At 46.8% G+C, this 23,986-nt stretch overlaps 1 protein-coding gene across 2 annotated transcripts in view; it reads left to right on the top strand.

Annotated features, from left to right (window-relative positions):
- The window catches only part of LOC306749516 (myosin-9-like), a 28,690-nt gene that overhangs the window by 3,064 nt on the left and 1,640 nt on the right, over window positions 1–23,986 (top strand). The window contains exons 2-39 of one of the 2 annotated variants that reach the window (XM_079232823.1): window positions 7,177–7,508; window positions 9,256–9,412; window positions 10,543–10,570; window positions 10,688–10,781; window positions 12,845–12,937; window positions 13,044–13,107; window positions 13,282–13,380; window positions 13,462–13,605; window positions 13,702–13,797; window positions 13,950–14,221; window positions 14,320–14,493; window positions 14,645–14,818; window positions 14,930–15,044; window positions 16,107–16,291; window positions 16,538–16,659; window positions 16,753–16,822; window positions 16,908–17,068; window positions 17,172–17,280; window positions 17,361–17,492; window positions 17,648–17,854; window positions 17,936–18,073; window positions 18,304–18,427; window positions 18,578–18,749; window positions 18,838–19,050; window positions 19,145–19,289; window positions 19,372–19,578; window positions 19,773–19,877; window positions 20,347–20,499; window positions 20,634–20,882; window positions 20,974–21,186; window positions 21,279–21,491; window positions 22,256–22,417; window positions 22,525–22,653; window positions 22,747–22,835; window positions 22,925–23,048; window positions 23,209–23,417; window positions 23,512–23,620; window positions 23,723–23,895. In XM_079232823.1, coding sequence (XP_079088949.1) covers window positions 7,182–7,508; window positions 9,256–9,412; window positions 10,543–10,570; window positions 10,688–10,781; window positions 12,845–12,937; window positions 13,044–13,107; window positions 13,282–13,380; window positions 13,462–13,605; window positions 13,702–13,797; window positions 13,950–14,221; window positions 14,320–14,493; window positions 14,645–14,818; window positions 14,930–15,044; window positions 16,107–16,291; window positions 16,538–16,659; window positions 16,753–16,822; window positions 16,908–17,068; window positions 17,172–17,280; window positions 17,361–17,492; window positions 17,648–17,854; window positions 17,936–18,073; window positions 18,304–18,427; window positions 18,578–18,749; window positions 18,838–19,050; window positions 19,145–19,289; window positions 19,372–19,578; window positions 19,773–19,877; window positions 20,347–20,499; window positions 20,634–20,882; window positions 20,974–21,186; window positions 21,279–21,491; window positions 22,256–22,417; window positions 22,525–22,653; window positions 22,747–22,835; window positions 22,925–23,048; window positions 23,209–23,417; window positions 23,512–23,620; window positions 23,723–23,895 — 5,750 coding nt within the window. In that variant the 5' untranslated portion in view covers window positions 7,177–7,181. Of the gene's footprint in view, window positions 1–7,173; window positions 7,509–9,255; window positions 9,413–10,542; window positions 10,571–10,687; window positions 10,782–12,844; window positions 12,938–13,043; window positions 13,108–13,281; window positions 13,381–13,461; window positions 13,606–13,701; window positions 13,798–13,949; window positions 14,222–14,319; window positions 14,494–14,644; window positions 14,819–14,929; window positions 15,045–16,106; window positions 16,292–16,537; window positions 16,660–16,752; window positions 16,823–16,907; window positions 17,069–17,171; window positions 17,281–17,360; window positions 17,493–17,647; window positions 17,855–17,935; window positions 18,074–18,303; window positions 18,428–18,577; window positions 18,750–18,837; window positions 19,051–19,144; window positions 19,290–19,371; window positions 19,579–19,772; window positions 19,878–20,346; window positions 20,500–20,633; window positions 20,883–20,973; window positions 21,187–21,278; window positions 21,492–22,255; window positions 22,418–22,524; window positions 22,654–22,746; window positions 22,836–22,924; window positions 23,049–23,208; window positions 23,418–23,511; window positions 23,621–23,722; window positions 23,896–23,986 lie in introns of both variants that reach the window. The other variant, XM_079232822.1, reaches the window with a different exon arrangement.

The raw sequence follows: 23,986 nt of genomic DNA, 5'->3' as shown, positions 1-23,986 counted from the left end.
AGCTTCTAAAAAAAACTTTTCCTTTCTCTTTAAATTATTTTAAATGCAACATCTTTTCATTTTGAACAGTTGTTTTTGACACAACAAGCTATTTTAAAAATGTCAATAAGGCTTTTGGCATTTTTTGCTATTTGTCACACTTTTTAAAATTTTTTTTTCTTTTTACATTTTGGCCAGTTCAAATGTGCCATTTTTTTATTACTTCAGCGATACTTGCCCCTAGTGATGGATGTTGTTGATTGGTCGAGCAGCGAGGGGGTCGTGCCTGGTTTCCTACGCAGTCAGCTGAGATTCATTCATGCGGGCAAAACATTCCAGTCAGAGCGGAGACTGTTAAGGTTCTCAATTAACCATGGCAGAGCGGACATTTCTCAGTAGGTAGTGATGGTGGGAGTTTTTTTGTGATGCAGACAGTATCAAAGACTTGCACACGTCCTGCATGTGGCGTATATCTCCAATGGTGGCTTTTTTAATTCAGTTATCTGGGTTTCCCCGCATGTTTTAGCTGTTTATTCAGACCTTTCTCCTACCCGCCCCGCCTCTTTTCCTCTGCTTTTTTTGGGCCACCACCCCATCCTTTCCTTGCCCTCCCCCTCTCAGCACCTGTAAGGCTTCAATGGAAGCGAACAATACTAGGAAATGGTTGCGCTCCGACTTGGACAATACACAGAAAGGACTTGGTCTGGACGGACAGACCTTGACTAAGGCCCGATGATTATTTATGGCTCAGTAGATTATTCTGCTTTCTGTTTTGTGGCATAAATGAAGACGTAATCCTCGATCAATGATTACTGAGCTCTCTGCATTGCCGGTTTAATGACCCAGCTTCCTGGTTTGTGTAAGATTGAAGTGATAATCGGCACCTTGGCTCTCTATTCCCCCCCACATAACTTCCTGGTAGGAAATAGTTTTCCTACGGTTCTGCTAGTTGGAAGTCTTTCTTTGTGGTGCACATGACATGTAATGCATTTTTTAACTGGATGTAAAGCCATAGATTTTAGTGTGTGTGTGTGTGTGTGTTGCACACCTGGCATGTGATTCCACAGAAAAGTGCGGTGAATGTGTTGCGCAAGTACTAACCAGACACTTTTGCACGGTGAACTTTGGAACGTTCTGTGCAACGCGTCCATCTCCCGTCTCCCATTGGACGGTTTATTTCCATGTCAGTCCAAATTGCATCGCGCACCAGACGCCCAGCTTGTCGATCCGGCATGTGGACCTCGGAGGTCGGCGATTGCATTGTTTGACGAGATAAGTCGGAGTCTGTGGATGACTCAAAAGGAGTGCCCTAAGGTGAAGATAAGAAGTGATATAGCAAAAGAGCCACATGATAATTCTCAAAGGTTAAAGAAGGGAGTGTAGCCCGGCGATTGGATGATTTAAAGGAGCAGATTTTCTTCCCCCAAAAAAAAGAGTTTAAACTAGTTGTGCCAGCTTAGCATTCCTCAGAAAAAAAGCTTTGCTGACATATTGAAATGTGTATCTTAACTCCCCTCTGCATTCTTTCACGGTCTGCTAAAAAAAAAGGCTTACGTAACCACCTATCTATTTATCTACGGGTAAATACTGCAGGCTGCTCCAGTAATGGGGCACACCGGTATCTGCTCTGGTTTGTCAAATAACCAGTCAATAGTGCTTTAAGTGGTGTAACGGGATAGCTGTTCGATTGATGGATGTGGAATTTGTTCTATGACCCCGGAAATGATGTGCTTATCAGCGCCTTTTTTCTAATTCTGTTCTAGCTGTCATTTGACTTAAGTGTTGAATCGGTTTGCCTTCTGACTCGCATTGATCCGATTTAGTTGAAATGGATCAAACTTGATATGCACAGTTTTGTGTGGTTCCCAATCACAGGGTGCTGATCAAACAACTGACTTATTGAAGTAATGGATAAACCAAACCAGCCAAATCCACCTATATGTCTGCATTTAAATAACTTAATAGTTTTAATATCCTGTCTTATTTGGTACACGACTGGCGGTGTTGGGAGCTGGGAGCCTCTGTTATAGTCAACGTTCCTGAGAGCTTCAGTCCATAGCAGGGGCCTCTGGTTGTAAACGATAGATGGCATCGGCCAGCTTACAGTTCAAAGTGAAACCGGATCCCGGTCGGGGCAGGAATGCGAGAAGTAATGTGAAAAGTGATGTGAGATCTGTCGTGCAGCGCGGTCCGTTTTCCAGCAAGGGCTTAATTTTGCCTCTCGGAGCCGCACAGCGTGCGCTCAAGGAGAAGAAGTGCCACCTTCCCTCCCTCCTTTTTTGAAAGACTCGCACACAAGTTCCACAAATGGCAAAATAGTTTTCTCAGTTTGTCATTTCCTCTTTCCTCCCCTCTTGCGTCCTTGCCCCACCCTTCCCACTTCCACAGAAGGAGAGAGAGAGAGGAAAGAAAGGAAAAAAAAGAAAAGAGTGCCGACGTGTGAGCCCACAATGAATTCTGACTGCGTCTGTACCTTTCCAGCCCCTGTCTGGCACCGACTCTCACTTTCACAAGGGAGCGAACTCTCAGTCAGTCGATCATTGTGCTGTGAGGGTAAAGCCAAGACTAAAGAGGGGGCTGACACTTGAACTTGATTATATCGTTTTGTTAGAAAGGGTTATCTCAACAGAACGAAGCTAAAACAACAAGGGTGAATAAAACGCAGCATGAGGAGGTGAGATGAGCAGATGTGCAGCCTCGGCTCAGATGAAGCCAGCCGGGATGTTGTTGGGGAGTGCAGCGTTATTGACTTTTCGTTCGTTCTATTAATATTCTTCCTGTCGATGAGGCAGTCAACACGGCACAGCTGGTTTATGGGTTCCCTTTCAGCAGGAGCAGGAGGGGTCTGACTGTACACGGTCATGCTTTGGTAGAGGTTGTCTCGTCTCCTGGTCTTTACAGGAACTCTGAGAGTCTCTGAGGTGGAAAGGAATGGAGGGAGTCTGAGTGATGGGTGGGATGGTCTCAGTTTTATGAAGGCCAAGGTTGACCTGCTTTCTAACCGGGACAACCAGGACTGAAAAAGACACATTGTAGCTTTTCCTTTTCCTCTTCTCTCCTGCTTCTTCCTCCACCTCCCCCTCCTTAAAGTCTTTGCCTTCTGCATCACTTCCCCTTGTAACCACATTCTGGTCCCTGTGAGGAGAACGTCCTCATCCTCATGCGGCTTATTTTAACGGTTCCTCTTTCAAGAAGGCTGCTGCTTTGACAGGACACTGCCAACTCTTGTTTTCATTTGGGCATTTCGTATTTATTTTAAAGACCTAATCCTTTAATGGTATCTCAGTCAGATTTCATAAAGTTCAGGGAACTTTGCGGGATGACAGTTTTTCTCCGGCTGCCGTGTGCTCAACTAATGAGTAATCCTTGTTATGATTATCTAGGCCGGCTAATCTCGTCGTAAACGGGTCTCAACAGAATAGATGGTGAACTCTTTTCACAGCTGAGCGTGTCGCAAAGCGACAAGGAATCAGAGAAAGCTTGATTCTTACAGGATTACGGTGGACTTGGCACAGCGGCCTCAGGAACCTGAGCCAAGCAGCGGTTCCTTTCAATGAACACTGTTTTATCTCAAAGTCAAGTCAACATCCGTGTCTTACTACAACGGTCAGCCTCCACTAGGCAAGGCCTATGTCTAATGTTGTCCGATGCCAGTTCTTTATCCCTGTGCTTTTTTCTACTTTCAATTATAGAGCGGCGCTTGTCAAACTAGAATAGTCTTTGGAGTAATTTTTAGACCTAGCCTCGCTCTCTGGAGGTGGTTTTAAGTGTGTCACTGAGTTATCTGTGGCAAATATGTGAGTCACTCGGAGGCAGATATCAACAGACTTTGCTACAGTTAAGGTCCAAATTAGAGCTGAAATGCTCAGATGATCATCAATATAGTTTATCGTTCATTTTCTGACTGTCATTTATCAAGCAGAAATATCAAACAATCCCTAGTTTACAATGTATTTCCTTTTATTGTTTTATGTGATAGTAAACTAAATATCTTTTGGGTTTTGGCCTGTTGGTCGGACAAAAAAAAGAAGACTTTCTCTTTGTTGATTGGCAGTGGGGCAGGGCAATACGGAGAAAATCAAATTTCACTATTTTTTTTTTTGACCAAATACATAACAATGGGTGCTTTGACTAATATACAAACTATTAAATCTTTTAATTTCCATCAGTAATGTGAATATAAGGACCAAGTGGGTAAAGGCAAATAATAGAAAAGCTGGAACAGTCTGGGTCGTTATTACTTAAAGCAGCCTTTGAAACCAGGAAAAGACAACACGTATGCCATGTTGCAATATTCAAAAATCAAAGGCGATATCTAGTCTTGTATAACCATATCGGTATATTGCCCTGCCCTAATTGTCAGATTAATTGATAATGAATGTCTGACATGTGTCCCATTACCTTGACTATAATAATGGAAACATGTCAAGCTAAAAGCAACAGAACTTTTTCAGCCTGTTCTGTTTCACTTCTTGTTTTTGCCAAACAAAGCTACAGGGATTATAGTGAGTTATGACTCATATTCAACCCTTTATGGGGGGCCAACTGATCCAAGTGCACTGGAGCGAGTAACATGCATGTCCATTTTTAAAGGAGCATGGGAACTTACTCAAAGGGACTAACGGCTCCGAGTGTGCTGATGCTGATTCGCCCCTCGGTCGACAAAGGTTCCAAATAGTCTGCTGCTGGGATGGGAGGATGGGGGAGGAAACGGGAAGGAAAGCCAGAGAACAGGTCTGAGTAAGAGGGGAGGCACAGAGGACCGACATTTGTGGAATGCCGCTGCTCGCCGTCTCTGCCTGATAAAGGGTGCGCATGGGAGGAATGCGACCCTGAAAAGACTGGATAAACAGAGGGGGGTGGGAGGGGTTAGGATTCAGGGGAGGGAGGTAGGGAAGGCAGGGAAGGCATAGGAGGAGGGAGCGTGGAGCCAGCTGAGAGGTGAAGTAGGACCAATTAGCCCCACGTACCGCTACAGTATGGGGTCGGTAAACGGGAGATTGGAGCGGTGATGGACGCCGGCTGTAGCGCGGCCCGACGTGGAGCGATGATGGAGGACGGTGAGAGGCAGGGGGGTCATGAGAAGAATGCCTCTCCCTCTGCCGTCTCTCTCCCAGATCAGGGTTAATGCACTGGAAAGGACGCGGGACATAATAACCTCGTTAAACGCAGCAGCCTCACTTTTCTCAAGGGTCTTTTTTTTTCTTTCTTTCAGTTCAGACGAGGAATGCTGCAAAGTTTGCATTTTGTCATCCATGAAATTCTCATGATAGTTGATGACAATTAAAAATGAACAGTTGTCAACAGTAGAGCTTGAAACGTCCATGTCTCTATTGCCGATATTAACTTATTGTATATTTATATATCGAAATGTGTTCGAGTACTTTTCTACTAGAATTTGGGTCATTTAAGGAAAGGTGTAATTATTCAATAATTTAAACTAGCGAGCACTTTTTTGAAGCGGTCAATATAAATAATATAATTAATCCATATTTGTGTTAAATATATCTGCAAATGTGTTATCAGAATTTTTAAGCTCCCAAATATTCTCAAATCTACAATCAGTTTGGCTATAATTTGAAGTATGTTATCTGAAATAGTAGGCCTAACTTAAAAAAAACATTTCTCAACTTAAATTTGGGTATTTCAGAGAGACTATTAGGTTCATCCACTGTAATCATCTGAAAAAATATGACCGTCTAGGTTCAAGCTATACAATTTTTAAAGCTTGTAAAAGCAATGTTTTCTCCCACGTTGTTGAAAGGCACATGTTTTTTATTAGTTTTTTAATACTATGATTCTTGCACAATGCGCCGTACATTAATAAATGTATTTCCCCGTGGTTGTGTGCATTGTGCAATCGGTGTTGAATGAGAGTTTGGCCCCAGAACTTTATCTCAAAGGACAACATCGCGTTGCAGAAATCCCCTCATGGACACAGCCCAAACACTTCCAGCTAATATTTCAATATTTCAGACACTATGATGGATGTAACACGGGCTGGACCCGACCTCTGTTGTGATCTTTCTTGGTGCACACAGCAACATGCAAAGGAGCCTCCACGGGGAAGCTCTCTGGGTCTTCCCATCGCAGGTGAGGTAACGCTGAGAGAAACCTGCTCCCGCTGGGTCGGAATGATAATTGCAGATGGAAGTCTGCTGCATCGTTGAAAGCACACTCAGTTAATTGCACTCTCTTTAGTTGGGCTTGTTGTCTTTTTTCCTCCTCGATACTGGTAATACCCGTCTGATCGGCACTCCCTGTCAACAACGTGTTGTGTGCAAGCTTTTCAGAGGCGTGTTAAAGCAAGAGCAGCTTGTGTGGATTCAATATTTAGTTTCTGCACTGTAGTTGTTTAGTATGCCATATCTGCACGCAGCTTTTAATGACATGTGTTTTTGTTCATCCAGTTTGAACACACAAAACAATTATTTACTAAATCAGAGACAGAACCAGGAAACGGTTAATATTAAATGCTAAAGAACATTAAGTCGCTGTGTCCTTTTGATCCTTTATCTTTGCGGTTCCTCTGAAGCAAAACAAAAGCTATTGGTTAAGCAAAAAAGAGACTTTTGTTTTCCCGTTTTTAGTTGCTGGGTTTAGTCTCCTGGAACTATTTGGTTGACATACACCATGCAGCGGTTTCAGCTCTCTCTCCCAAGATTGCCCTCTGAGAATATAGTCGATCAACCAGCAGAAAACAACGACAAAAGACACGCTCCCTCACAGGCTTCCCACCAGCGGACAGACAGTTTGCTGGAGCGCTCGGCCCAACTGGAGGCACATCTGCTGGGCAAATGTTTCTAATGTTTCTTCTCTGTCCCTCGGATGGTCCAGCAGCTGGAAATTGTGTGTGTTTACAGCAGTTTGCCAAGAAGTAACACAGAGCTTTGTGTTTTATGTCGCCCTGACATGACTTTGAGCAGACTCTTCCTGTTGTTCGGCCCGTTTAGACCTTGTCATTCCCCGGAGATTGCATGTTGGAGATGGAAGGGGAGCAAACGTCTAGTCCTGTTAACAAAACCATTAGTGAGGACGTGCACCATTTCATGCATTTTTTATGACTTGGTGATAGATAACAAACATTTACATCTGAATTCATTTAATGTTTTTCGTGGTTTGACGTCTGCGTTTCTGATCTTTTATTTCCCAGCATTAACCACAAACTATCTTTCTCTCTTTCTCCTCCTGAAGCAGCCACCATGTCCGCCGCAGACAAGTTCCTGTACGTGGACCGCAATGTGGTCAACAACCCGCTGGCTCAGGCCGACTGGGCCACCAAGAAGCTGGTGTGGGTGCCCTCGGAGCGCCTGGGCTTCGAGTGCGGCTCCGTGAAGGAGGAGCGCGGCGACGAGTGCGTGGTCGAGCTGGCGGACTCCGGCAAGAAGATCCGGGTGAACAAGGACGACATCCAGAAGATGAACCCGCCCAAGTTCAGCAAGGTGGAGGACATGGCCGAGCTCACCTGCCTGAACGAGGCCTCGGTGCTGCACAACCTGAAGGAGCGATACTACTCCGGTCTCATCTACGTGAGTGTGAAGCTTGTCATAGATGCAACACGCCTTCAGCAAAGCATTGATTCATACATTGAACCTCATTCTGCTGCAGCAGTGATGCTCGGAGCTCATTTTAGTTCCTGGTTTACCCCCATACGTTTCTTTAGAGAGTAACCCTCTGAACGCCAAGCGGTTTTGGGGCGTTCTTTGTTTCCGGTCACATTTAATTTTCTGTGGCCTTCTTTTTCACTGCAATACATAGTAAGTCCTGCAACTCTTTTGAAATGGCACATTTATGGCTGGAAGTAGAGAGAACTCAAACATGTCTTTTGTGCTGTAGAACAGTTACAATACCATAAATCATTAAAAAAAAAAAACATTTTGTTAATCTATTTTACAAGAATTAGAAAAAAATGTAATCCATACATCAAGGGAGTGGTAACAATGTTGGGGGAAAGATAATTGAGGCTCCACATGCTATATATACATTAAACTATTTACATTTTAGCAACTTCTACTTGGTTGTTGATTTTATTAGGGGCAAACATTTTAATTAAAGCTTCTGGCTACTATAAACGATGTATAAGAAAACATGCTTTTCAATTCTGGACTTTTAGAGTTCAGAGGGTTAATGAAGATTTAGGTTAATGTCATGTTTTTAATAATAAAATGCAGTGTTGTGACTATTTTCCTCATCAGGGTGAGGTGATCCTATTTGTTTGAAAGAATTTCCCTTATTTTATTGTTATGAAATCCCCGCCTGATCATAGAAATCAGTCATTGCCAGCCTCCAAACCGATTTATCTCTATAACCAACCGCCTAATTATCTCACTAAGCCCCATTGTTGAAGACAAGCCATTGTACTACAAAGTGAGACCGCTAACACGCTCATGGTATGCAAGCCTGTCTTGTGTTTGGACTTGTCTTGTAAACAGGAAGCTGCAGGGAACAATGCACTCCAGAGTACGAGATGTGAAGAGAGAGTTAAGGGAGGGGGTCAGTTTTTGCAACGCTGGACATGGAATGTAAATGGTGTTGTAACTGCAATTACTCATGTTGTTTATCCCCATGTGGTAGGCTGGGAGTGATTTGCTCTCTATGGTTTGTGTGTGTGTGACCCGGTCACATCGATGCAGCCCTCCAGAGATCCAGGCCCCGGTTTGGTTAGAGCTCCTCCGGGCTCTGTAGTCTTTTGAGATCATCCGTTTCTCAAGACAGAGCTGCGTGTACAACAGAGGAAGACATGCCTGGTACAGATGTTGGGGAGGGCAGCGCAGGAATGCAGCACGCAGAGAAAAAAGAAGTGGAAAAAAGTGTTTATAGAGAGGAATGGAGAAGGGTTTTAGCGTTCAAAGCAGATTATTCTGCTGCGTAGACCTTTTTTTTTAGATATGACTAACCTGTGAAGTGGCAGCGGTGTCACAGCGCCTCCGCCAATGCAGTGAAACATGCAGCAGGGTGTGGTTGAGATTATGTAATGTAGGAGGGTAACAAATCCAAATTCATGGGAAAGTTTCAGCTCTGTCGCAATGGGGGATGGGAAGGCCTTATTATTGAATCTGTGCCGAGCACAACTTGTGTGTTTCATTGGGGAAAGCGCCACACTACGTAGCATACGAAGCATCCCAGTCCATGATCTGCACACCAGATAGAGACCTAACATTGTTATATTCATCCCATTTTAAACTCAAACCACGCCTCTTCCTGTAGCACCTCCACCTGCACTCTTTTAGTTTTTTTTTAATGCATTTCTAAATACCACCTCCATCCGTCCCGCAGACATACTCGGGTCTCTTCTGTGTCGTCATAAACCCCTACAAGAACCTGCCCATCTACTCCGAGGAGATCGTTGACATGTACAAGGGCAAGAAGAGGCACGAAATGCCGCCTCACATCTACGCCATCACGGACACGTCCTACAGAAGCATGATGCAGGGTAAGTCGAGGTATTGCATAAGCAGGAAAGAAATGGATGTATTTTTTATTTTATTAAAACCTTTGCCAGATATTTTAGCAGTCCCCAAACTTGTAATATGATGCATTTTCAAAGAAGCTACTGTTCTCCAAGTGGTACTGCGCAGAGCCATAAACTATAAGGCTCCCAATGGATTATGTTGTGTATATACAATACAGGCGGTTTATTTTGTCAGTAACTGTACTTGTATATTGCACGGAAGACAATGGGGGGGCCGGGCCGATTGCTGCAGAATTTTGTCTGTGACGCTCACAGTGTTGATTTATTCGCCCCACCGGCCTCAGAAACACACGACGCTCTCAATTCCAGCTAAAAGAGGTTCCATTAAAAAAAGAATACGAGGCCTGTGTGACTCCTATGCAGCTCATTTGCCACATTCCTTGGAAGAATATACAGGGGATGTAAAAATATAATCTTGCTCATTAAGTTTGCTCTTGAGACCGACAGAGCTCAGCTCTACGGAGGCCCTCTGGGGTCGCATGGTTAAAAAAATAAGAAAAAAAGTTTACGGTTGTTTTTTCACAACCATGTGACGCCTGTATACATGTATACCGTTATTGTATCTAGATTGCGATATGAAACTAGGTATCATCTTAGATTTTAGAAGTGTTGTCTCCTGCTTTTTAAAGGCTGCGATACAGTAAAATGCTGCCATCCTCTGAACTTACCAGATGGTTATAGCATTGCTTATTACAATTCGTATTACTGATGATTCATTTATTTATCAAAAATCTCATTGTGTAAATATTTGTACTAATGCAGCCTAATTTTCGGCCTGTTTTTCGGCTGTGTTGTGTCATGCACACCACCCAGTTGTTGCCGTCTTCTTTTTTTCCTCTCTCCACTTCGGCTCCATCAAAGTGGAGGCAAAGGGTAATTAGCTGCTTAGTTTGAAACCCGGCAGCACTTCTTTTACAATCACAGGAAGCCGGATATTGAATTTCCTGTCTGTGGCCAATGCACTTCCTGTTGTGCAGACTATAAAAAACGTATGCGTCTTGGCGATAACGCGTGCTCATTTGGACCAAGTAGTAGTTGTTCTGCAGTTGTTTTGTTTTTTGCATAATCAAACATTTGCATTTTGTCCACAGATCGCGAAGACCAGTCCATTCTTTGCACGTGAGTAAAAAAACATCCACATGACACGTTAAGAGTAACGATACTTCTGGTCTTCTGCTGTTTTGTCTGTTTTTAGACCGTCCCTCTCTTCAATTGTTTTTTCTCTTCGTCTCTTAGAGGAGAGTCCGGTGCCGGGAAGACGGAGAACACCAAGAAGGTCATCCAGTATCTGGCCCACGTGGCGTCCTCTCACAAGACCAAGAAAGACCAGGTCGGTCCTGCCTCTCATCCACACAGTCCCTCAGCCCTTCCTTCCACTCCTCTTTTTACATCACTTCCCTCCTTCATCTCTCACTTCACTCCCTCCTTTTGCCTCGTCCTCGATTCGTTTTCAGGTGAGACACAATTCCCTAAATTCCTCCAAGGCATTGGTCTTCCAGGAACAACATTTTCCATATATTTCATTTGTGATGTGCATCGGCGCGCATGTGCACTTGCTCGTGCACATGATTGTTAATCCCTCATCACATTGTTGTATTCAAACCATCAAAGGGAAATGGGTGGCATCAAGATAACAGAGGGGCGAAGTCCCGGCCTTTTCCGGTGTCCATGGGACCTTACTTCATAAAAATATGTACATGGTTTCATGGAAAAAGACGAATATTGTTGTTTGATCCTGTTTGAATGATTAAATTCATTTTAAAACACACACATTATGTGTGTGTATTTCATGGCACAATTCAACAGGATCAAAATGTCTTTCTCGCCGTTGACGATTGCACATGTTGTTTTTTGGAGATAAGGTCCCATGGCGGTCCACCGGAAACGGTGGAACTTCCCCTCTCTGCAGCCCAGCAGGCACCGAGGAACAGTAGTGCAGATTAGAAAGGCCTCTGGCACGCCCGACATTTCATACGGTCTGTATGAAATGTCGGGCGTGCCAGAGGTCGTGTGCCGCGTTCGGGTTTGCTGATTTCACGGCACCGCCTCGTCAGAAGCTGCACCGCTGTTCTCTCGCCTGCTTCATGACAGAATGTCGCTGAAAGCAGCGCAGTGATGAACACACACATCCATCAGACGCCCTTTTTTTGAGGTTGTCGTATTTCTCTTTTCCCATCAACAGAACAGCTCGATCCTGTCACATGTGAGTTAACTCTCTCCCTTCCATTCGCTCGTCCTCCCCACCTGCTTCTGTCATCCCTTCCCCTCCCTCCCTCCCTTTCCCCTTTTTGCTGGAGCGCACTGTTGTGGGAGTCACTTTGTAAATCGAGGGCAGAGGTGACGTGTCCTGCCAGCCAATAGGAAGTAAGGGAGGAAGTTTGTTTGCAGATCGGTGGCAGCCGTTTTATGTTCCTGTGAAAAATTCAGCCAGACAATGGGAGGATAAGAGGGAGGAGTCTTTGCTGAGGGGAAGAAAAACCTAAAAAAACACAGCAATTTTTGGGTGTATTTATACATTTGTCTGGTTGAATTTTTCATCATCTGTATCGCTACCCTGTCCGAAGTTTGACTGCTTTTCTCTTTTTGCATAACTTTTTTTTTTTTTTTTTTTATTGATCAAGAGGTTCGGTGAAAGAATGGTAGTCCAGAATCAGATGTGCAGCACAGTTTGAAATTAATTGATAATCCAGGAGCATCACTCAGAAAAGATTGATGAATAAATAAATGACACATTGCAGACGACTTCTGACAAAACAGTTGTACGACGTCATTGCTTGGAATTATTTTCGACTCAACATGTAGAATGTACTCTCTACCTACAATTTAGTGCAGCAATAGTCATGTTTTCAGTGACAAATGCTTTGCAACCCATTTTGGGGGGAAATAAATGAGTAAATCAAAATAAAGCTTGAAGGAAGACGTTTATATTGAAGCAGAACATGATTGATTGATTGTTTTTGTGCTTTGGGTTAACCGGATTATTCTGCATTGGGTGACGGGTTACTGATGAGGGTCACAGGGTCTCCGGGTGTTTGCAGATTTGGGCACTAACATGGCGTTATGTGTGTGTGTGTGTAGGGGGGAGGGGGGAATGCTTGGGTGCAATGTGTGTGTTGCTTGTGTGTGTGCGTGTGTATTTGGTATCCCTCCTTTGATCACTTTATGTTTACATGTTTTCGTACACTCTGTGTTCTCCCTTCTCCTCGAACGTAAGTATGTTGGCATATTTCTTCCAATGAAGTTCTGTTGAATGAATGACGGATCATAATATGAGGTTCTGGCGATGCATCAGTGGTTGGATCTGAATCCATGGCTGAGAACCGTCCTCATTTATTGCTTGACAAAAGGAAAGTGTTAAAAAGTTGCCTTGCTGTTCTCTTCGTGTCCGTCCAGGGGGAGCTGGAGAAGCAGCTGCTGCAGGCGAACCCCATCCTCGAGGCCTTTGGCAACGCCAAGACGGTCAAGAACGACAACTCCTCCAGATTCGTAAGACTTAGAGCCCCCTCTTCTGATTCAGACCTTTTTATTAACCGCCCGTTTTGCTGCTGGACTGCTCGCATCTCTTAATTGTTTTTGATATTTCCTCCTCCAGGGAAAATTCATCAGGATCAACTTTGATGTCAACGGTTACATCGTCGGTGCCAATATTGAAACTTGTATCCTCGATGCTGTCATCTCTTCCCCTTTTTTGCGGGGGGGATTTAAAGACATTTTAGTGCTTGTTGTTTTTCTTTTTGTGTCTTAAGGCGATACATAATAGAAACAGGTTTTGAAATACATCCCCGGTGGTATCGGGGAAAACCTTTTTTCCTTGACCGATTGACCACCAGACTTGTTGGAGAAATCCCGTGCCATTCGCCAGGCCAAAGACGAGAGGACCTTCCACATCTTCTACTACTTGCTCACGGGGGCCGGAGATAAATTGCGCAGTAAGCAACGTTTTGCGTAACTCTGTTTCAAATCGTCTCTTTTCTGCACTTGACTCACTGCGACCATCCTTTTCCCCTCAGATGAACTCCTCCTTGAGAATTACAACTACTACCGTTTCCTCTCAAACGGGAACGTTACCATTCCCGGGCAGCAGGACAAGGACCTGTTTACAGAGACCCTGGATGCCTTCAGGATCATGAGTATCCCTGAGGATGAGCAAATAGGTGAGGCACACTGCAAATTACTTAAAAAAAAAAAGAATACATATTTCAGTGCAACATGAAACCACGTTTATGCTCCCGTTTGTTCTTTTCGTTCAGGCTTGTTGAAGGTGGTGTCCTCCGTGCTGCAGCTCGGGAACATGAGCTTCAAGAAGGAGCGCCACACAGACCAGGCCGCCATGACCGACGACACCGGTACGTCAGAGCGGTACCCGAAGTAGCCGTCGGCACTGCAGAGAACCTCGACGAGTTGTCTATGATCCTGCAGTTGCATCTCAAATCTCGTTTTGCTCGTCTTTCAACTCCACCGTTGTGCTGTGTTTTCTTCCTCTTTCCCACCGCTCTAGCTGCCCAGAAGGTATGCCACCTCATGGGAATGAACGTCACGGACTTCACCAGGGCCATCCTGTCGCCCCGCATCAAGGTGGGCAGAGACTTCGTCCAGAAGGCCCAGACCCAGGAGCAGGCGGAGTTTGCCATCGAGGCTCTGGCCAAGGCCACATACGAGAGGATGTTCCGCTGGCTCGTCATGAGGATCAACAAAGCCCTGGACAAGACCAAGAGGCAGGGAGCCTCCTTCATCGGCATCCTCGACATCGCTGGATTTGAGATCTTCGAGGTAATCCCGACTTGAAAGTGGTGTAGTACATGGCGGGATCGACCTGTGTTTTTATTTGTGCTGTTGATCGACGGTTCTCTCCTGTGTCCCCCCTCCAGCTGAACTCCTTTGAGCAGCTGTGCATCAACTACACCAACGAGAAGCTGCAGCAGCTCTTCAACCACACCATGTTCATCCTGGAGCAGGAGGAGTACCAGAGGGAGGGCATCGAGTGGAGCTTCATCGACTTCGGGCTTGACCTGCAGCCCTGCATCGAGCTCATTGAGAAACCTGTGAGTTTTGGAAATCCTGCGCGCCTGTACGGCTCTCGTTTTCCCCACGTGACCCGGCATAAAGTCCCGCGTACTTCTTTGTTCTTCCACTGTGTTAAGCGTCAGTGTCTCTCTCGTGCCTCAAGGTCTGCACTCTCCCCTCTGCATGCAGGCCAGTCCCCCCGGGATCCTCGCCCTGCTGGATGAGGAGTGCTGGTTCCCCAAAGCCACGGACAAGAGCTTTGTGGAGAAGGTGCTGCAGGAGCAGGGCACTCACCCCAAGTTCTTTAAGCCCAAGAAACTGAAGGACGAGGCAGACTTCTGCGTCATCCATTACGCCGGCAAGGTAAATGGGTCATGAGGCTGCCTTCTCATTATCGTGTTGTCGGTACATTTTCTCTTTTTCAACTCTATGATAATGTCTAAGAGAGTCTTCCTCCCTAATGTCACTCCCCAGGTGGACTACAAGGCAGACGAGTGGCTGATGAAGAACATGGACCCCTTGAACGACAACGTGGCCTCACTGCTCAACCAGTCCACCGACAAGTTTGTGTCCGAGCTCTGGAAGGACGGTGAGTTGAGGGAGATAAACCCGGGAGTCACTGCCGGAAAAGGGAATATATACATTTCATGTTGGCTTTCGGTTTTGCATTTCAGTGCTTTTATTTTTTTGTTCTTTTGCTCTTTTATCATGTGGTGTGTATGTGTGTGGACCTTTTTGTTTTTACCTTCTCGAATCCCACTTCTTTCCGTCCATTTCTTCCTCTGTACGGCCCTGTTTCGTTCTCTTTTACTGGGTCTCAGAGGTACAGAAATGTCAGAGAGCCTATTTTTATCACCGTTTTCCTATTCTACACTCAGACTCAGGTGACGAGGTTTCTTCTTTCATTTATTTCGTCCTTCCCTCTTATTCCTGCTGTCTGTTTTTAAACATGAATTATTTTTTCCCACTGTCATCCATCTAAATGTTCCAACTTGTGTTTTGGGTTCAAACTTTCAGTAGATAAAGATTGTTTCTGAATCTAGTCATCTTACCACTTGTGGCCTGTCATTGAACTCTCCTTTTTTCCCTCCCTGTGTAATAGTGTTGTTTGGGGACTCCTGGTGTTGGTCATGGGTACTGCAGCGATGGGTATATACTGCATGGGTTTGGTGTGTTTTTAAAGTAAATCACCACAAAACAAATGTAAATACATGCACACTGCAACCTCTTCAGTTTGTCACTTTCCTGACACACACGTATTCAGTGGAACCATCACACATAAGTTTTCACTTTAAGACAAACCGGTGGCGTCAACAATGTGACCAGCCGCTTCCATTCACTGCACTGAGTTTTGTTTTCGTTATGGTGTGTGATCTCTTCACGCTTCACTTGTTTTTTTTGGTAACTCCTTTCTTGTCGTCCTACGCCTGATTCCCGTCTCCCTCAGCATTCACTCTGTTTGTGGTGTTTCACTGGTCCTAGTGTTATGAACCGCCTCCACTCTGTCCGGGTGTATGTTTACCAAAAAAAAGAAGGGCAAGCACAATGATCAGTCATTGTTGCATTTGGTTTGAGTTTGCCTGGTCCAAATGCTCGACTTTAAAATCCACTGGCTTCTTACATATTGTTTCTCCTCTATTGTTTTTTTTAGTGGACCGCATCGTGGGTCTGGATAAGGTGTCCATGGCCGACATGCCCGGTGCCTTCAAGACACGCAAGGGTATGTTCCGCACGGTGGGCCAGCTGTACAAGGAGCAGCTGTCCAAGCTCATGGCCACTCTGAGGAACACCAACCCCAACTTTGTCCGTTGCATCATCCCCAACCACGAGAAGAAGGTACCCGAGAAATTCTGGCAGCTATTAGTGCTTTCTAATTTTAAGGGTGGTGTTTGAATGTGGCTGACCCGTGCTGATTGGTCAGACACCAACTACAACTTGCGTTCCACCGTTTTCACAAAAGAAACGCTAAAAACTAGGGCTTTCCCCTCTTAGTCGACTAATCTTCACTATACTTTTTGGATAATCCACTGTGTTGAATAGAGCTGTTCACACTGCTTAACGGTAAACGTTCCCCGTTCTCAGGCTGGTAAACTGGACCCCCACCTGGTCCTGGACCAGCTCAGGTGTAACGGCGTGCTGGAGGGGATCCGTATCTGCAGACAGGGCTTCCCCAACCGCATCGTCTTCCAGGAGTTCAGACAGAGGTACACCGAATGATAACACTGTTCCCAGCATGCCTCGTTCCCTGGGAGGTATGTCGGCAGAACATAAATCCTATCATCTGCTTCTTCTCCAAGGTATGAAATCCTCACTCCCAATGCCATCCCCAAGGGCTTCATGGATGGAAAGCAGGCCTGCGTGCTCATGGTAAGGGCTCCACTAAATTCGAGCCAAGCTCCACACTGAGTCCCTCTGCAGTTTAATTTGATCGGTGCGTCTCCTGTCCCGTCAGATCAAAAGCCTGGAGCTGGATCCCAACCTGTTCCGGATTGGCCAGAGCAAAGTTTTCTTCAGGGCCGGAGTTCTCGCTCACCTGGAGGAGGAGAGAGACATGAAGATCACGGACATCATCATCAGTTTCCAGGCCTGGTGCAGAGGCTACGTGGCCCGCAAGTAAGAAGATGTCTGTGACCCGACTGTTAAATAATGTGACGCCCCAACACTTAAACAAATCTTTTTTTTAAATCTGCATCTCTAAACTAATTTTGCTTTGTAGGGCTTTTGCCAAGAGACAGCAGCAGCTGACCGCGATGAAGGTGATCCAGAGGAACTGCGCCGCTTATCTCAAACTCAGGAACTGGCAGTGGTGGAGGCTCTTCACCAAGGTAAACCCCAGCCTCCTACTTGAACTCGGTAATCTATTTATATTTGTTGTTGTCCTTTCTAACTCTAATTATGTCATTAGGTGAAGCCTCTGCTGCAAGTCAGCAGGCAGGAGGAGGAGATGCAAGCCAAGGATGACGAGCTGGTGAAGGTGAAGGAGAAGCATTTGTATGCCGAGCAGCAGCTCCAGGAGATGGAGGAGAAGCAGCATCAGGTAAAACTTAAGAAACCACAATCTGTTTCGTTCATTGTCTTTTGCTCATCAGGAAATTGGTATGAAATGTAGACGAGACATCCATATAATATTCACATTAGATGTGTAAACATCATAGAAATGCTGTTAACCGTCATTTCTTTGCACGCTTACAGCTGAGCAGCGAGAAGATGGCTCTGCAGGAACAGCTTCAGGCCGAGACGGAACTCTGCGCCGAGGCGGAGGAGATGAGAGCGCGTCTGGCCGCCAGGAAGCAGGAGCTGGAGGAGATCCTCCACGACCTGGAGGCCCGCGTGGAGGAGGAGGAGGAGCGCGCCTCGCAGCTCTCGTCTGAGAAAAAGAAGATGCAGCAGAATATCGGAGTAAGTTCCACTCGGTGACGCCCACTGACTCAGACACGTACGGTAATACGGTTTGGTTTGCTAACGTTCATCTGCTCGCAGGACTTGGAGCAGCAGCTGGACGAGGAGGAAGCGGCCAGACAGAAGCTTCAGCTGGAGAAGGTCACCATAGAGGCCAAGATGAAGAAGATCGAAGATGACGTCATGGTTCTCGACGACCAGAACTGCAAACTAAATAAGGTTAGGATGAGAACTGTCGCTAGTGTGACTGACTCTTAGATTGATCAACTGGAGTCGTGGTTACTCGTTATTCTTTTTTGGTGTAAGCGGCCCGACGAACCTAAGATGGCGCTAGTAACAAATGCTGCGCTCTATTTAACCCTTTCTGCTAAAGACAGATGTAAGAAATTAAAGTGCGTCATCTCTGGGGATACTTGTTGTTGAAACCTTTTTATTTTTGTGATTTACAGGAGAAGAAGTTGCTGGAGGAGAGGATCTCTGAGTTCACCACCAACCTGACGGAGGAGGAGGAGAAATCCAAGAGCCTGCAGAAACTCAAGACCAAACACGAGGCCATGATCACAGACCTGGAGGGTAGGAAAAGACCACGATAGACACGTACATTATAGCTATTATATATCCCACTGGTCCTAAACAGGTGTTACTATAGTTTCCACATTTTCTCTCTCCTCTTTATACACTAAACTAATAAACTATTTGTTCCTCTTTTTTTCTCTCTCTCAGACCGCCTGCGCAGGGAGGAGAAGCAGCGGCAGGAGCTGGAAAAGAACCGACGCAAGCTGGACGGCGACTTCAACGAGATCCACGACCAGATTGCCGAGCTGCAGGCCCAGATTGACGAGCTCCGTGCCCAACTGGCCAAGAAGGAGGAAGAGCTCCAGGCTGCTCTGGCCAGGTCTGTATGGGACTCCACGCGCCTTGTTTTCATCAATCTTTTTTTGTAATTTTACTTACGCCTTTCTTTCATCTGTTCCTCCCGTCAGGATTGAGGAGGAGGCAGCGCAGAAGAACCTGGCGCAGAAAAAGATCCGTGAAATGGAGGCTCAGCTCTCTGAGCTGCAGGAGGACCTGGATCTGGAGAGGCAGGCGCGCACCAAGGCCGAGAAACACCGCAGGGACCTGGGAGAAGAGCTGGAGGCCCTCAAGACGGAGCTGGAGGACACTCAGGACTCCACCGCCGCTCAGCAGGAGCTCAGGTAGAGATACCGGTCTACAGACCGCCACGTCATTTTGAGTCCGTCATCCATCTTGACACGATGAGGTTAAGCTGCGCTCTCTCTCCCTTCTCAGGTCCAAGCGTGAGACCGAGGTGACTCATCTCAAAAGGACTCTGGAAGACGAGGCCAAAGTTCACGAACAGCAGCTGGCTGAGATGAGGCAGAAACACGGCCAGGCCTTCGACGAGCTCAACGAGCAGCTGGAGCAGGCGAAGAGGGTAAGAGCCGCTTTTTATCAGAACTACTATTTTCCCTCAAGGCGCATTTGTTATATTGACTGCTGAAACTATTAACTTGCAGAACAAAGTGTCCATGGAGAAGGCCAAGCAGGCGATGGAGTCTGAGAGGAACGAGCTCGTCATTGAGATGCAGACGCTGATGCAGGCGAAGGGAGACTCTGAGCATCGCCGGAAGAAGGCCGAAGCCCAGTTCCAGGAGCTGCAGCTCAAACACTCGGAGACCGAGCGCCAGAGACTGGAGCAGGCCGAGAAACTGTCCAAAGTGCAGGTACAACTCTTGGTTTGCCCCTGCAGATATAACACCGATGATTCCCGATCTCTGCGCGTGCGCCGAACCACGACAGTGGTCAATAAATGATGCTAAACCGGTGTCTTTCTGAAACCGGCTATTCTGTGTCCATACGGATTGAACACTGATCAGGTGACGTGTTCGGGGGTTCACTCGTTGCCGTTTGTCCACAGGCAGAACTAGACAACGTCTGCACCGTGCTGAGCGACGTGGAGGGAAAGTCCATCAAGGCTACGAAGGACTGCTCTGCTGTGGAGTCCCAGCTGCAGGATGTTCAGGTACGCACTCGCCGTTTATAGCCGCCTGTATGTTCAGCGACATCACAAACTCAATTCAAATGTTCCTCTGGATACTTTAGCCACATTTTCATAGATTTCCTGCCCACATCAAGGGCATTTAAGACGAAGCATAACAGTAGGTTTCTTAATGGACCGCGATCGGTATCCAGACTCGCCGAAATGTGTAATGTCTTAGACTCATATTTAAGGTGATGGGCTGAGAAACTTTCCCTCTTCAGCAGATTAATTTAAAACATTCATCATTCTGCACAGCAAAGCTTAAGCATCTAAAAGAAACAAATTAAAGTCCCCCTTCACCCACATTTTTTCACCCACAATCTTGAGTAATTCTTTCAAATGTGTCATATAATTGATCAGGTAAATTTCTCTCATTTTAAGATTGCTGATATTATCACAAATCAAATGGTCTGACGTCTAACTCTGCGTCACGCGTCCATGTTTCCAACAGGAACTGCTCCAGGAGGAGACGCGCCAGAAGCTGTCCAACAGCACACGTCTGCGCCAGCTGGAGGACGAGCAGCACAACCTGAGAGAACAGCTGGAGGAGGAAGAGGAGGCCAAGAGGAATGTGGAGAAGCAGCTGCAAATCGTTCAGGCTCAGGTTAGAAAAAAACTAACATGAGACACGCACACAGCTTGGACGTTCATTTGGACGATTGCTGCCTCAACAGGGATATTTTATGAAGCCTGACGGCGTTGAATCTTCGAGTGACGCGCCGCCTTCTTTCCGTACAGCTTCTGGAAATGAAGAAGAAGGTCGAGCAGGACTCTGGTTGCCTGGAGACCGCCGAGGAGGGGAAGAAGAGGCTTCAGAGGGATCTGGAGAGCCTGAGCCAGCGCATGGAGGAGAAATGTTCTGCCTTCGAGAAGTTGGACAAAACCAAGACGCGTGTCCAGCAGGAGCTGGACGACCTGCTGGTCGACCAGGACCACCTCCGGCAGATCGTCTCCAACCTGGAGAAGAAGCAGAAGAAGTTTGACCAGGTGAGATGTGTGTCTGTGTTGAACACTTCTTTAATCTTTCATGGACTTGAAATCTAAAGAATTGACACGAGTCATCCCCGACTTTGCCCAGATGCTGGCGGAGGAGAAGAACATTTCTGCCCGCTATGCAGAGGAGCGTGACAAGGCTGAAGCAGAGGCCCGCGAAAAGGAGACCCGGGCACTGGCTTTAACCCGCGAGCTGGACTCCATGATGGACATCAAGGACGAGGTGGACCGCAACAACAAACTGCTGCGCGCCGAGATGGAGGACCTGGTGTCCTCTAAGGACGATGTCGGCAAGAGCGTAAGTGTGGACAGATGAGTGTTTTCAGAGGTGTCTTTGTCTCCGTCATGTCCTCGTCACGAAACGTTCCTCCCTTTTTTTTTATCCTGCAGGTCCACGAGCTGGAGAAGGCGAAGCGTGCGATGGAGCAGCAGCTGGAAGAGATGAAGACTCAGCTGGAGGAGCTGGAGGACGAGCTGCAGGGCACTGAGGACGCCAAGCTGCGTCTGGAGGTCAACATGCAGGCCATGAAGGCCCAGTATGAGAGAGACCTGTCGGGACGGGACGAGATGGGCGAGGAGAAGAAGAGGGCGCTGGTCAAACAGGTACAACCATCTGCACTCCTGCAGTTTGTGCAAACCCGTTGACACAATTGTTCCTTGGAAACATTTTCAGGATGGCATTAGACAAGCTTTTTTTTTTTTAAATGGCAAAAGTCAAAAACTTCCTCAATTGTGCAAACAAGTTTTTACACTACCTTGAGACAATAAATGGATTATAGAAATGCATTCGGACGTAGAAAACATATAAGTCACATGACTGAACAGCTGTTTCTGCTGTCGCCGTCTTCTCTGCTATCCCTATAACACGCAACTGTCTCTGGAGAGCAACGGGCCCATAGTAGCTGACATGAAAGAACATTTCAAACTACTACCGTGTTCGATCGGACAAGTTGTTTTCGGTTCGCATCCTCTACTTCTGCTTCTGTTTGCTGGCATACTACAGACTGGAGTAGCCTATAGCGCCAACTTCTAGCCAAGTTTATTTGCTCATAAGTTAATGAGAATGCGCCTCATTCACCTTTTCTCTTTTATTTGATGGAAGCAGTCGGAGCCTGGAACTGAGCATGCCATGAAAGTGCACGTGCTGTTGCCATATTCAGAGGAAAATGTCTAACAGTGATGCGTTTTAAATGGCGGCTGCAGTAGATGCAGTACATTAAACACTTTAAATGGCTGCAATTAACTAATTTGAACTCAACGATGACTTAAAATCATTCAAATTAAATACGGCTCCAGTAAGCATGCAGGTGCAGTGTCTTAGTTTTGAGTTTTGGGAAGTGGCTAAAACTCAAACTGGCCTCCATCAGGTGCGGGAGATGGAGATGGAGCTGGAGGATGAGAGGAAGCAGCGCTCCGCCGCCGTGGCCGGGCGCAAGAAGCTGGAGCTGGACCTGAAGGAGCTGGAGGCCGGCATCGACATGGCCAACAAGAACCGTGACGAGGCCCTGAAACAGCTGAAGAAGATCCAAGTGAGTTAGTTGTCGAAATGTCTTCAATACAACAAAAATAAGAAGCTATTTTCCACATCAACAGCTTTCCCCCGACTCTGTTTGACCGACTCCCCTTGACTCCGCAGGCCCAGATGAAGGATCTCATCCGGGAGCTGGAGGACACCCGCATGTCCAGAGAGGAGATCCTCGCTCAGAGCAAGGAGACGGAGAAGAAGCTGAAGGCCATGGAGGCCGAGATGATCCAGATGCAGGAGGTCGGCACGCGCTCCTCTCCAACTCTGTTGTGCTCCTCTGCCTCCGTTGCACACCGAGTCTTATTGCTTCTTCTCGTTCACCCTACTGTGCAGGAGCTGGCCGCCGCAGAGCGAGTAAAGAGACAAGCTCAGCAGGAGAGAGACGAGCTGCAGGATGAGATCAATAACCAGGCCACCAAGAAGTAAGACGTCTCTGAAGTAAAACAAATAAACAAGTCGGACTGTCTGTGCGTCTCCTGTTGTTGACACCGTTCTCTGATCCATCTCTCAGTGCTCAGGTTGCAGAGGAGAAGAGACGGCTGGAGGCTCGCATCGCTCAGTTGGAGGAAGAGCTGGAGGAGGAGCAGTGCAACACGGAGCTGACCAACGACCGGCTGAAGAAAGCAGTGCTGCAGGTTTGTGGACACGAGTTCTGCAGCTCATCGAGTCATTCCAGAAGAAACATTGATTATTTTTCCCTTTGTGGTGTGAAAATGGCTGCATTTTAAGTTATTAAATTGTTCAAACCCCCAGGCTTAGAGTCCCTGTCAAACTTATTTTTCTTTTTTTTTGTAGACTGACCAGATGAACGTGGAGCTGACTGCAGAGCGCAGTACCTGTCAGCGCGTGGAGGGCGCTCGGTGCCAGATGGAGCGTCAGAACAAGGAGCTGAAGCTGAAGCTGCAGGAGCTGGAGGGAACGGTCAAGTCCAAGTACAAGGCCAACATGGCCGCCCTGGAGTCCAAGATCGTTGCGCTGGAGGAACAGCTGGACATGGAGACCAGGTGGGAGCCTCGGAACACACGAGCAGAGGTCTAAATAGTTCCTCCGCCGCATCATGTGACATTACTCTGACCGAACGCTGTGCTCTTGACTCAGGGAGAGGCAGGGCGCCACCAAGCTCGTGAGACGCACCGAGAAGAAACTGAAGGAAGTCATCCTGACGGTGGACGACGAGAGACGCAACACGGAGCAGTACAAAGACCAGGTCAGAGCTGCTCCGTCGCCGCAGTCGGGCCAACGGTGGTCGTAGCCCGGCCCGGGAGAACGGAGATCGGTTCTTTAACATTGTTCCGTGTCCAAATTGCAGGTGGACAAGTTGAACTCCCGCATGAAGCAGCTGAAGCGCCAGCTGGAGGAGGCTGAGGAAGAGGCTCAGAGGGCCAACGCCAACCGGAGGAAGCTGCAGAGGGAGCTGGAGGACGCCACGGAGTCGGCCGACGTCATGAACCGTGAGGTCACCACCCTCAAGAACAAGCTCAGGTCGGGAAAAAACAATATACAAGAAACTAAATGGAAGAAACAAAGTCTTCAAATGTGTCCAACAAACCTTTAAGCTTTCTGTAGTTTAGTT

Source organism: Taurulus bubalis, assembly GCF_910589615.1.
Source record: "Taurulus bubalis genome assembly, chromosome: 17".
NCBI lineage: Eukaryota > Metazoa > Chordata > Actinopteri > Perciformes > Cottidae > Taurulus > Taurulus bubalis.
The sequence above is the reverse complement of the archived record's forward strand: the minus strand, read 5'-3'. Positions and strand labels throughout refer to the sequence as shown.